Here is a 13,713-nt window from a genome sequence, read left to right as displayed (position 1 = left end):
TTAAAAAACAGGAATCTTCTAGCTTGGAAGGAAGGATGGAGGAGGGAACAAAGGGAAGGAGTACATTAGCTATCCAGTCTGCTGACTGAGAAATGTAAACAGTCTATGTTTTGCTGTCTATCTCTCTACGTCCGTCTGTCTGACTGCAAGATTGCTGAGGGGCAACAGTCAATGTACCTGCTATTCTAAGTCTAACTTAGTGAAGACCTTAGGTAATGGTTAATTATGATTAGTCTCAGTCTTTATAGCTCCTGAAACATGTCAATGACTTGATGCGAGGGGAGAATCTCAATTGCATACACCTCGCTCCTCTGTCCTTCTCATCCAATGGGTTTTGAGAAGGAAGTGAGGGGAGAGGACGCAAAGAGTATGACATTGAGATTCTCCCATGGCCTCTACAGCAGTGCTTGGTCACCCACTCAGTTAGCAGTGACCTATTCTGCCACATCCCATGGAAAGGAGTGAGCAGAACCACCCCTTCCTTTGCATCAGGTCTCACAGAGACTGGATTCCCCAAGAGGTACATGCTATTCAGCCGATGAAGCGCAAGAAGAATGTTATGGCGGGTGTAGCGAAATGCTTGTGTTCCTAGCTCCAACAGTACAGTAATATCTAGCAATACACAACAATACACACACATCTAAAAGTAAAATAATGGAATTAAGAAATATATAAATATTAGGATGAGTGATGTCGGAGTGGCATTTGACTAAGACACTGTATAATAGAATACAGTATATACATATGAAATTAATAAAGCAATACGCAAACAAGTGTGCAGAATGTAGATAAGAGGAATAGCTTTGCCAATTACACCCATTTCTAACTATGTTTGTGGCAGGAGTGATATGACAAACACAGCTTTTGAAATATATAGTATTGGATTGTCTCTTTACGCATACTTCCATTTTTTGCATTTACCTTTCTTTTTTTTAAGACTGCCAAGCTGTTCTCTATTGGGGGACCCTCTTGTCTGAGACAATGTCCGCAGGATTATGGGACGACGGGTTTATAAAAAGTTATTTTATCAAGCATAACTTTACCATTTAGAGATGAGTAAAATACTGTCATTATCCAACTACTGTCTAATGTTGATATTCTCTTTTATAAAATGTTTCAGAGTGATAACCAATGAATTAATGACCCACTTCAATATGAAGGGACAGAGGAACGAACATGCCTTTGCTACCACTCATGTGTGTTCCATTGTGGTTGGTAAGTAAATGTGAGCTGTTAAGACATTTGACATAGACAATTACATTTTTTTGGTAGATTCTCTTAAGAATATTTTACTGTGCGTTACTGTTCTGTTGTGTCCTGCATACCCACATTATGCCAATCGTTTATTTTTTGTATTTTATTTTATGCTTAGAGAAAGTGTCATGAAAAGCCAGAACACTCAGGAGGTTGATGTGTTGCAGGCCCTCTGGAAAGTCCTAAAATATGCCCCCGATCGCCATGGTGGAGGAGAATGCAAAGTATGTGTATGACCTCTGTCATTGCCAACAAAGGGTATATAACAAAGTATTGAGATAAACTTTTGTTACTGACCAAATACTTATTTTCCGCCATAATTTGCAAATAAATTCATTAAAAATCCTACAATGTGATTTTCTGGATTTTTTTTTTCATTTTGTCTGTCATAGTTGAAGTGTCCCTATGATGAAAATTACAGGCCTCATCTTTTTAAGTGGGAGAACTTGCACAATTGGTGGCTGACTAAACACTTTTTTGCCACACTGTATGTATTTTTTAACTGACAAATAAAATCAACCAATCAATTCAAATTGTGCAGCGGCCAATTGATGAATGGAAAGCGACATCTGTCACAAAACACCAAAACATTTAATGACATTCGGAAAAGATGGCATCAAAATGTTGACAATCCGATTTCACCCATAGCTGCATCCGGCTCTGATCATAGTGTAATGAAACAGGCAGGAAGAGTGAGCTTGTCTGTGGTGGTCTGTGGTGAACCCTCAACCTTCTGGCCTGTAGCCTTACGTAGAATCGACTGTGCCACAAAAGCATGCTGAAGTGGCGAAGTCGATATCCACGTTTATAAACACAGGGTCACTACAGTTATTGTTATTTGTGGTCATAAACATTATTTTGAATTAATTCTATGAAGGGGGAGGGTGTTACAATCATGTGAAAATATGTTTAACTTTGAGGAAGGTGGTGCTTTTTATTTTTATGACACCTTGAGATGGACCAGCCCTTCCCCGCCAGTAAATTTGGATCTGTCCTGGACTTTATGCAGATGTAAAAAAATACAAAAATAAATGTTGTAGATTCGTTTTTGCCATTTCTTGATCGATTTTAACAGTAAGAATATGTTGTAGATTTAAACTTTATTGGTTCCTATGGAAACAAATATAAATGTAATGAACAATCTTTTCAATATCCACATTCAATTATGACCAACTGGTTGTATGACGATCAAAGAAATATGTAATTCTGGTCAGTAAAAATACTTCCTTTTTCAACTAGTTTGCTACCAGAATAAGACGTCATATAACGACGTCATACTGACGTTCCGGTCACCTGTCAAACGTGTAATCTACAGCAGCAGTAGTCCCTAGAGTGGGATACTGTATCATACACACACACACAATCCCTCTACAACCGCAGCCCTAGTCAGCGGCCTGTCACGCTGCCAGCTCTGCCGCAAAGCCATAGGAGGGTGATGCAGAGCGTGGACACCTTGGTTACTGGTCCAAATCCCAGTTCCACTTAAAGGGATGCCTGTTTGACTTTATATGAATGTATCTCTGTAGGCAAACAGTTGTGGAGTGTTCTCACCTCCCAGAAGCTGTCTGTGCCATCCTCCTGGCTGGCCGACTCATCGTAGATGCCCGACATGATCCTAGAGGGCTTGAGGAGGTTGTGGGAGTCTGCAGCAGAGTCACGGTCGTCATGCACTGGGGGGGAGGAGGAGAGAGAGGATTGTCAATAATAGCAATACAATGGTGATCAGTTGCTTTTATCCAAACTACAAACAATATGCAAAGAGGCCATTTCAGAGATTGCGTGTGGGAATTGAAAACCAACTATTTAAGTGGCCCATATGAATGAACTAGTGACAGAAGGGCAACAGAAAACAGTTTTATTCAGTCACTGTCCTCACTCAGTCCCTTCAAATTCAGATATACAGTAGGTAAGCTACCAGTTTCAAATACAGGAGGTAGTATTAAGAAAGTGATCAAGTTGCTCATCCTGAGAATGTACACAGATATTGTGCCAAGATACGGTTGATTTATCTGTTAATAAAGCACCGTTTGTCTGTTAATAAAGGAATCCCTGATGTGGCCCCTTGCATTATGGAGGAGTCAACTGTACCCAGCTAGCACATTTGGTTCCTTGGAAGTTGTGGGAACGTATGTTTTTGGTTTCCCATTGGTTCAGGGAATGAAGCCATACGTTTCCTGACAGGTGGAACTGAACGTTTTTTAAATGTTCTGAAAACGGAAGTGAAAATGTTGCCTGTTCTGGGAACTAAAATGTTTAGGTTGCAGGGAGGTTCTGAGAACATTTTACTGAGGTTCCTTGAAAGTTTTCCTGTGAAGTGCTTCTACACCTGCATTGCTTGCTGTTTGGGGTTTTAGGCTGGGTTTCTGTACAGCACTTTGAGATATCAGCTGATGTACGAAGGGCTATATAAATAAATTTGATTTGATTTTGATTTGAAGTTCAATTAACATTCTGAGAAAGGAAATTATAGGTTATTTGAAAGTATTAAATATGGTTCAGAGAACATTCCCTAAGTGTTGTTCTTGTTTTAAGCATAATTTAAAGGTCATTTGGAGGTTTTTGAATAACTTCCTTGAAACTTGGCGCCGGAGAAGAAGGCAGACGTTTTACGTGCCCCCAACCGATTGTGTTTTTTTGTTTGTTTATTTGCATTGTTTGTAAGTAATTGTTTTACTTATTTTGTACATAATGTTGCCGCTTCCGTCTCATGACTGAAAATAACTTCTGGACATAAGGACTGCGATTACTCACTATTGACTGGCAAGATCCGTATTTTCCTTTAACGAGTCTGATGAGACCGACGCGAACGATATACTGCTTTCTCGGGAACAGGCCCAGATCCCCGGAATTTGCGTGAAGAAGAGGCAGAGAAAAAGGGGCCGGAGGGAAGGCTGCCTTCTGAGAATTTGTAGGCGATCGAATAAACCCCCACTTCTTTCCATTCTGCTAGCAAACTTGCAATGTTCTTACCACAGTAAGAGGCTGGTACTGGTAACTTACCACAGTAAAAGGCTGGTACTGAGACAGCTTTGAATGAGCTGTATTCCGCCATAAGCAAACAAGAAAACGCTCACCCAGAGGCAGTGGTCTTAGTAGCTGAGGACTTTAACGCAGGAAAACTTAAATCCGTTTTACCAAATTTCTATCAGCATGTTAAATATGCAACCACAGGAAAAAGAACTCTGGACCACCTATACTCCACACACAGAGATGCATACAAATCTGACCATAATTCTATCCTCCTGTTTCCTTTATACAAGCAAAAATTAAAGCAGGAAGCACCAGTAACTCGATCAATTAAAAAGTGGTCAGATGAAACAGATGCTAAGCTAAAGGACTGTTTTGCTAGCACAGACTGGAATATGTTCCGGGATTCCTCTGAAAACATTGAGGAGCACATCACATCAGTCATTGGCCTCATCAATAAGTGCATCGATGACATCGTCCCCACAGTGACCATACGTACATACCCAAACCAGAATCCATGGATTACAAGCAATATCTGCACTGAGCTAAAGGCTAGAGCTGCTGCTTTCAAGGAGTGGGACTCTAACCCGGAAGCTTACAAGAAATCCTGCTATGCCCTCCGACGAACCATCAAACAGGCAAGCGTCAATACGGACTAAGATCGAATTGTACTACACTGGCTCTGAAGCTCGTTGGATGTGGCAGGGCTTGCAAACCATTACAGACTATAAAGGGAAGCACAGCAGAGAGCTGACGGTGACACGAGCCTACCAGACGAGCTAAAGTACTTCTATGCTCGCTTCGAGGAAAATAACACTGAAACATGTATGAGAACACCAACTATTCCAGAAGACTGTGTGATCAAGCTCTGCAGCGAATGTGAGTAAGACCTTTAAACAGATCAACATTCTCAAGGCCGCTGGGCCAGGCGGATTACCAGAACGTGTACTGCGAGCATGCGCTGCCCAACTGGCAAGTGTCTTCACTGACATTTTCAACCTCTCCCTGTCCGAGTCTGTAATACCAACCTGTTTTAAGCAGACCACCATAATGCCTGTGCCCAACAACACTAAGATAACCTGCCTAAATGACTACCGACCCGTAGCACTCACATCTGTAGCCATGAAGTGCTTTGAAAGGCTGGTCATGGCTCACATCAACACCATTATCCCAGACACCCTAGACCCACTCCAATTTGCATACCACCCCAACTGATCCACAGACGATGCAATCTCTATTGCACTCCACACTGCCCTTTCCCACCTGGACAAAAGGAACACCTATGTGAGAATGCTATTCATTGACTACCACTCACAATAGTAACCTCAAAGCTCATCAATAAGCTAAGGACCCTGGGACTAAACACCTCACTCCGCAACTGGATCCTGGACTTCCTGACGGGCCGCCCCGAGGTGGTAAGGGCAGGTAACAACACATTCGCCACACTGATCCTCAACATAGGGGCCCCTCAGGGGTGCGTGCTCAGTCCTCTCTTGTACTCCATGTTCACTCATGACTTCACGGCCATGCACGACTCCAACACATCATTAGGTTTGCCGATGACACAACAGTGGTAGGCCTGATCACCGACAATGACCAGACAGCCTATAGGGAGGAGGTCAGAGACCTGGCCGAGTGGTGCCAGGACAACAACCTCTCCCACAATGTGATCAAATCAAAGGAAAGGATTGTGGACTACAGGAAAATAAGGACCGAGCACGCCCCTATTCTCATTGACGGTGCTACAGTGGAGTAGGTAGAGAGCTTCAAGTTCCTTGGTGTCCACATCACCAACAAACTAACATGGTCCAAGCACACCAAGACAGTCGTGAAAAGAGCACAACAAAACCTATTCCCACTCAGGAGACTGAAAAGATTTGGCATGGGTCCTCAGATCCTCAAAAGGTTCTACATCTACAATATTGAGAGCATCACCGCCTGGTATGGCAACTGCTCGGCCACCGACCGCAAGGCACTACAGAGGGTAGTGCGTACGGCCCAGTACATCACTGGGGCCAAGATCCCTGCCATCCAGGACCTCTATGCCAGGCGGTGACAGAGGAAGGCCCTAAAAATTGTCAATGACTCCAGCCCCCCAGTCATAGATTGTTCTCTCTGCTACCGCACGGCAAGCGGTACTGGAGCGCCAAGTCTAGGTCCAAGAGGCTTCTAAACAGCTTCTACCCCCAAGCCATAAGACTCCTGAACACCTAACCAACCCCCCCCCCCCCCCCACACACACACACACACACACTCTTTTACGCCGCTGCTACTCTCTGTTGTTATCATCTATGCATTGACACTTTAATAACTCTACCTACATATACATATTACCTCTTCTAACCGGTGCCATCGCACATTAACTCTGTAACGGTACCCCCCTGTATATAGTCTCACTATTGTTATTTTACTGCTGCTCTTTAATTACTTCTTACTTTTATTTTACTGCTGCTCTTTAATTACTTCTTACTTTTATTTTACTGCTGCTCTTTAATTACTTCTTACTTTTATTTCTTATTCTAATCTATATTTTTGTATACTGCATTGTTGGTTAGGGGCTCGTAAGTAAGCATTACACTGTAAGGTCTACCTGTTGTATTCGGCACATGTGACTAATACAATTGGATTTGATTTGATTTTTATGTTTCAATAACACTTTTATTAACACTGCTAGCTGAGTTTGGGTTAACTGTTTTGAACACCAAGCACAGATAGTACACATGGAAATTAATTTGCTTAGGCATTAACCATGCCACCTCATGCCAACACATTTATTTTTTTATTATGGCAGTACCTATGATCTTTTGTTCTCTATCCATGGAATTAGTACACTATGTCACCAGGATGGAGCTTGCTTGCCATGTTTATTTCATGCATACAAAGTTGTTCATTTGATTCTATTCAGACCCCATTTCAAAAGGAATCAATCCCTCATTAAGATCCAGTGTGGCCAATAAGTGTGCACGGCCAACACACCTGAACCCACTTAATAAGATTAAGGAGAGAGTTTTATTGATGCTGAGAACGGAATGTACAGTGGCAAGAAAAAGTATGTGAACCCTTTGGAAATACCTGGATTTCTAAATAAATTGCTGAATATCTAAGTAACTATCCTGCACCATTCCCAGACAGTTGTGGGAAGGTTGTACGCAAAATAACCATAGGACAACCACACTCCCACAAAGCTATAAAAAATCCTATCGTTCTCAGAACATTATGTGCTAACTGGGTAATTAATAACATAATTGCATGCTGTCCACTCAATTATCAGATTAAGGAGTCTGTTACTCTATGTATCCCTCTGTCTGTCTGTCTGCCTGCCTGCCTGCCTGCCTGCCTGTCTGTGTCCATCCGTCTGTCTGTCTGCCTGCCTGCCTATCTGTCCATGAGCCGCGTCAAGAGAGTTTTAGGGGTCACTATCTGTCTGTCTGCATGTCTGATTCTCAACACTCTCAGTCTGTCTGCCAGGCAGGTAGCCTAGCGGTTAAGAGTGTTGGGCCAGTAACCAAAAGGTTGCTGGTTCTAGAGAAAGCTAGATACTGTTCCTGTTTCTCAAATCCTTAATAAAAACACCTCAGGAATAATTAGCTTCAGAACAAAGTAATAGTTATTATTGAACAGCAGTGCCTCTACTATTAACATAGTGCTTAGTAGAAAGGCTAACATGTTAGTAGGGAAAATGCCTTCCACTAATGAGAGACATTGCTGTTGAGGTCTAGAGGCCATAGGGTTGCTGGTTGGTTCAAGTCCTTAATCAAGGCAAATCTCATATTCTGTAATGTTTATGGCAGTAGAGCCTATAACTTACAGATTGTACTCCAAGAGCAACAGGATGTTTCTTTCACAACCGATACTGCATTCCCCCACCCCATCCGCCCTGCAATCTCACCGAGGAAGGCCGTGTGCACGCACGCACACACACATCTCGTCTCGTTCCCAGTCGTGTGTCTTCACTACTACCGCAGTGTAACCCTTGCAGGCGAGGTTAATACGCAACAGAATCTGTTCAGTCCCACCGGAGAGAGTTGAGCCTTGGTTGAGTTATAGAGACAGTGCGTGACGAGCGCCTACTTCTGTTCTGTGGAACACAGAGCTGCCTTCCATACAGCATCACATTAGATGGGAAACAAGCCCACGCTCAAGGGAGAATGGAGCACACTGAGAGTGAGTTGAGAGTGGGGTTGGAGACAAGATGGTGAGTCACTGTGGATTGGAACAAAGATCTGTAGCTCTGTATGGCTTCCAACACTTAATAGTTTCATGCTGTCACACCCTGATCTGTTTCACCTGTCTTGTGATTGTCTCCAACCCCCACCAGGTGTCTCCCATTACCTCATGTGTATTAATACCTGCGTTTTCTATTTGTCTGTTTCCAGTGTGTCTTGTCCCGTCAAGTCCTACCAGCGTGTTTCCGTGTTACCTGTGCTCGGGTTTTCGGTTTTCCTAGTCTTCCCAGTTCTGACCTTTCTGCCTGTCCTGACCCTGATCCTTTTGCCTGCCCTTTGTACTGTAATAAACTCTGAGACTCGTACTATCCACCTCCTGTGTCTGCATCTGGGTCTTAGCCGTGATACATACCTCCATCACACCTCACAAGCCTTCCTTTCTGTCAATGGATCTTTGTTGATTTCTGATACATTGGATTAGACCGTTCTCTTTCTCAGGCAGGTCCCTCCTACCCAAGAGCCTCACAGCGCTAACACCAATCCTGGCTAGGGGAGTGTCCATGAGAGACAGTCAGGCATACAGTAAAGCAGCCACAGCATTGTCTCTCTATTGCCCTGCAGTGGGCAATAACACATCTTCAGCCCTGTATATATAGAAACTATTCCATTCCTGAGGACTGAGGCCCAGCAACGCTGTGAGAGAGAGACATGTTGAAAACAATAAGAGGGCTCCCACTTTAGTGTGGTGATCAGGGGGAGGAGGAGGCACTACCTGTGTATTTGGGTCACCCAGCGGTCCTAAACCAATGTGCGGAAGAATATTTTTGGTAATGGGAGAAGGAAAGAGGAAAAATGAGCGAGAGAAAGAGAACGATAAATACTCCAAAATTCTGTTTCTTCCCAGACAAAACATGAGCAGAACGGCTTTGGTTGAAAACGGGGCTTTGACTGCATGGGAAAGTGTGCAAGCTGGATGTGCACTAAAGTTGTTTAATCCATCAAACCACAAGAGGAGGATTTTGTTCTAATGAAGGACAGCCTTCTCTAGGAACAAGGCTAGATGGTAGGACACACACACACACACACACACACACACACACACACACACACACACACACACACACACACACACACACACACACACACACACACACCCAGTGTGGCCAATTAGTGTGCACGGCCAACACACCTGAACGCACTTAATAAGATTAAGGAGAGAGAGTTTTTCAACAGACAGCACATTTCTAAATTCTGTCTGTCATAAACCATTATAATATGTACAGAAATCAATATTTGAAATCAACTAAAATTGAAATACATTAGGGCCTACTAGTCTTTTGCACAAAATAACACGTAGTCCACCTATATTGTTACGCACAAAAAGAAAAGCAGTAAAAACCCATTCATTCTGATTCATCAAATTCACCATCGAAAGGAACATGAAGTTCTTGTCTCCTCCTCTACATCCCCCTGCAACATCACGAAGAAGATCACAACCCATTTCATTAATACTCGTAAACTAAGCACACCATGCACCTCCATCTCTCCATCTCCACACACACAACCAAATATACACACACAGACATTTCAACCTCAAACACACCAGCCCATCAACTGACTGCATTAACCAGAGTGAGAAACCACTCTAGGCTGTAGCCAAGACAAATGAATGCACCCAAAATTATGGAGAATGCAGGCAGCTTCCCTCACTCCCTCCCTCCCTCCCTCCACTCCGTCATAGCAACAAAAGCCTTACCCCCATTCCCCCATCAGCAAGGCGAGGTGTGACGGCTAGCTACAGATACAGCTCTGAGGCACGTGGGCTCCACTCTTCTCTCTCCTCTCGCCCCTTTGTTTTTGTTCAGCTCAGAGACCCATTTTCTCAGAGAGCTGAGCAAGCATCATCACACCACAAACAGGCAACCGATGTGTGTGTGTTTGCGTGCGTGTGTGCGTGCGTGTGCGTGTGTGAGAGAGAGTGAGTGAGAGCGTGTGAGTGTGAGTGTTTCTCAATAATTGGGGGATAATCCTCTGGTGTTGTGCTTGAATGGTTCAGACAGAGAGGGAGGGTAAAGAGACAGAGAGGGGGAGAGGGAGGCAGAAGGAGGGATGAGGAGAAGAGAGGGGGGGGGTGTTTATGGCCGGGATATACTAACCATGGCATCATGAGGGCACAGGGTCGCAGTGATTGGTAGGACCAGAGACAGTTAGGGTTAAAGAGGTGGGAGAGAGAGGGAAAATGGAGGTAGAGAAGTATAGTGCGAAGAAGAGAGACTCAGATGCATAGTGGAGATGTAGGGTGACATCATGGTTAGGGGAGAGAGTGAGATGCAGTGAGGAGTGAACAGAGAAGCAGACATACAGATAGATGAAGGAGTGAGGGCACTATAAAACCACTGCACTGGAAAGTCCGGGAGTAGAAGGAGGAGAGGAAGGAGGTAAAGTAGGAGAGGTGATGAAAGAGAAAGAGAGAGAGAGTACAGGTGTGGCCTTATACGACAGGTAATAGAGGGAATTGATACTACACAAGAGGTTGACGCCACTTAAATAAAAGATAGCTGCAATATGCCATGCAGACAGAAAGCCAATAATAAAACCCTGATTTGAATATTCATGAGCCCAAGAAAGCAACTCGGGGGTGTGATAAGACAGCAATAAATGAGTGATAATCAGCAGCCAGGACAAGCTATCAGGACATTCCAGAAAGAAAGAAAGGGTACCATGACGATGCTGTCATAACAGCTGATAGGCTTGTGTAATACAGTGCCTTGCGAAAGTATTCGGCCCCCTTGAACTTTGCGACCTTTTGCCACATTTCAGGCTTCAAACATAAAGATATAAAACTGTATTTTTTTGTGAAGAATCAACAACAAGTGGGACACAATCATGAAGTGGAACGACATTTATTGGATATTTCAAACTTTTTTAACATATCAAAAACTGAAAAATTGGGCGTGCAAAATTATTCAGCCCCTTTACTTTCAGTGCAGCAAACTCTCTCCAGAAGTTCAGTGAGGATCTCTGAATGATCCAATGTTGACCTAAATGACTAATGATGATAAATACAATCCACCTGTGTGTAATCAAGTCTCCGTATAAATGCACCTGCACTGTGATAGTCTCAGAGGTCCGTTTAAAGCGCAGAGAGCATCATGAAGAACAAGGAACACACCAGGCAGGTCCAAGATACTGTTGTGAAGAAGTTTAAAGCCGGATTTGGATACAAAAAGATTTCCCAAGCTTTAAACATCCCAAGGAGCACTGTGCAAGCGATAATATTGAAATGGAAGGAGTATCAGACCACTGCAAATCTACCAAGACCTGGCCGTCCCTCTAAACTTTCAGCTCATACAAGGAGAAGACTGATCAGAGATCCAAGAGGCCCATGATCACTCTGGATGAACTGCAGAGATCTACAGCTGAGGTGGGAGACTGTCCATAGGACAACAATCAGTCGTATATTGCACAAATCTGGCCTTTATGGAAGAGTGGCAAGAAGAAAGCCATTTCTTAAAGATATCCATAAAAAGTGTTGTTTAAAGTTTGCCACAAGCCACCTGGGAGACACACCAAACATGTGGAAGAAGGTGCTCTGGTCAGATGAAACCAAAATTGAACTTTTTGGCAACAATGCAAAACGTTATGTTTGGTGTAAAAGCAACACAGCTCATCACCCTGAACACACCATACCCACTGTCAAACATGGTGGTGGCAGCATCATGGTTTGCGCCTGCTTTTCTTCAGCAGGGACAGGGAAGATGGTTAAAATTGATGGGAAGATGGATGGAGCCAAATACAGGACCATTCTGGAAGAAAACCTGATGGAGTCTGCAAAAGACCTGAGACTGGGACGGAGATTTGTCTTCCAACAAGACAATGATCCAAAACATAAAGCAAAATCTACAATGGAATGGTTCAAAAATAAACATATCCAGGTGTTAGAATGGCCAAGTCAAAGTCCAGACCTGAATCCAATCGAGAATCTGTGGAAAGAACTGAAAACTGCTGTTCACAAATGCTCTCCATCCAACCTCACTGAGCTCGAGCTGTTTTGCAAGGAGGAATGGGAAAAAATGTCAGTCTCTCGATGTGCAAAACTGATAGAGACATACCCCAAGCGACTTACAGCTGTTATCGCAGCAAAAGGTGGCGCTACAAGGTATTAACATAAGGGGGCTGAATAATTTTGCACGCCCAATTTTTCAGTTTTTGATATGTTAAAAAAGTTTGAAATATCCAATAAATGTCGTTCCACTTCATGATTGTGTCCCACTTGTTGATTCTTCACAAAAAAATACAGTTTTTTTTGTGAAGAAGCCTGAAATGTTGCAAAAGCTCGCAAAGTTGGCAAAAGCTCGCAAAGTTCAAGGGGTCGCAAAGTTCAAGGGGGCCGAATACTTTCGCAAGGCACTGTATGTCATTCCTGTGAATGTGACCAGTTGTGCTTTCCTGTGTAGACCCAGTGGCCAGAGAGTAGAAGAGGAGAGGGTATCGTGAGACGTACCCTGGCCTGTTGCTTGATCATCACTGCGTAGAGCGCCAGACAGAGTGATGCTGAACAGGGCGGGGCAGGACAGGAGAAGGAGTGTTAAGAAAGGGGGAGGGAGGAAGAGGGTAAGGATATCGGAAGATATAGGGGGAAGAAGAGGGGGAGGATGGGGGAGAACGAGGACAGTGTGGGAATATCAGGGGTCCACAGCAACAGCTCCCAGCCAGCCACAGTGAAATCCCACTGCAGGACAGGTCCTCTGCACCTCAGAACCCACAGCAGCGCAGCAGCTATTCATCATAAACACTTAATATGCTGCCTAAACATCTCTCTGACTGCAGTGCTGAGACACCAGAGGACAGGTAGAGGAAATATTCAGGAAACAACACTTCCCAATACCGATAACTGCAAATTGATATCAATAAAAGGTATCTTGGGTCATTTAAAAAGGTATCTGAGACTCCTGTCTCAGCCTCCAGTATTTATGCTGCAGTAGTGTATGTGTCAGGGGGCTAGGGTCAGTTTTTTATATCTGGAGTACTTCTCCTGTCCTATTCGGTGTCCTGTGTGAATTTAAGTGTGCTCTCTCTAATTCTCTCTTTCTCTCTTTCTTTCTCTCTCTCGGAGGACCTGAGCCCTAGGACCATGCCTCAGGACTACCTGACATGATGACTCCTTGCTGTCCCCAGTCCACCTGGCCGTGCTGCTGCTCCAGTTTCAACTGTTCTGCCTTATTATTATTGGACCATGCTGGTCATTTATGAACATTTGAACATCTTGGCCATGTTCTGTTATAATCTCCACCCGGCACATCCAGAAGAGGACTGGCCACCCCAC

The 13,713-nt window shown here is 43.8% G+C and overlaps 1 protein-coding gene across 4 annotated transcripts in view; it reads right to left on the bottom strand.

The window, feature by feature from the left end:
• Positions 1-13,713, bottom strand: part of LOC135542294 (protein kinase C and casein kinase substrate in neurons protein 1-like) — a 64,575-nt gene that overhangs the window by 19,784 nt on the left and 31,078 nt on the right. For 3 of the 4 annotated variants that reach the window (XM_064969160.1, XM_064969158.1, XM_064969161.1), the window contains exon 2: positions 2,806-2,924. In XM_064969160.1, the coding sequence (XP_064825232.1) occupies positions 2,806-2,865 (60 nt within the window). In that variant the 5' untranslated portion in view covers positions 2,866-2,924. Of the gene's footprint in view, positions 1-2,805; positions 2,925-8,799; positions 8,894-13,713 lie in introns of those variants that run through there. The other variant, XM_064969159.1, reaches the window with a different exon arrangement.

Source organism: Oncorhynchus masou, chromosome 6, assembly GCF_036934945.1.
Source record: "Oncorhynchus masou masou isolate Uvic2021 chromosome 6, UVic_Omas_1.1, whole genome shotgun sequence".
Lineage (NCBI taxonomy): Eukaryota > Metazoa > Chordata > Actinopteri > Salmoniformes > Salmonidae > Oncorhynchus > Oncorhynchus masou.
Note: the sequence above shows the minus strand (reverse complement) of the source record. Positions and strands in the feature narration are given on the sequence as shown.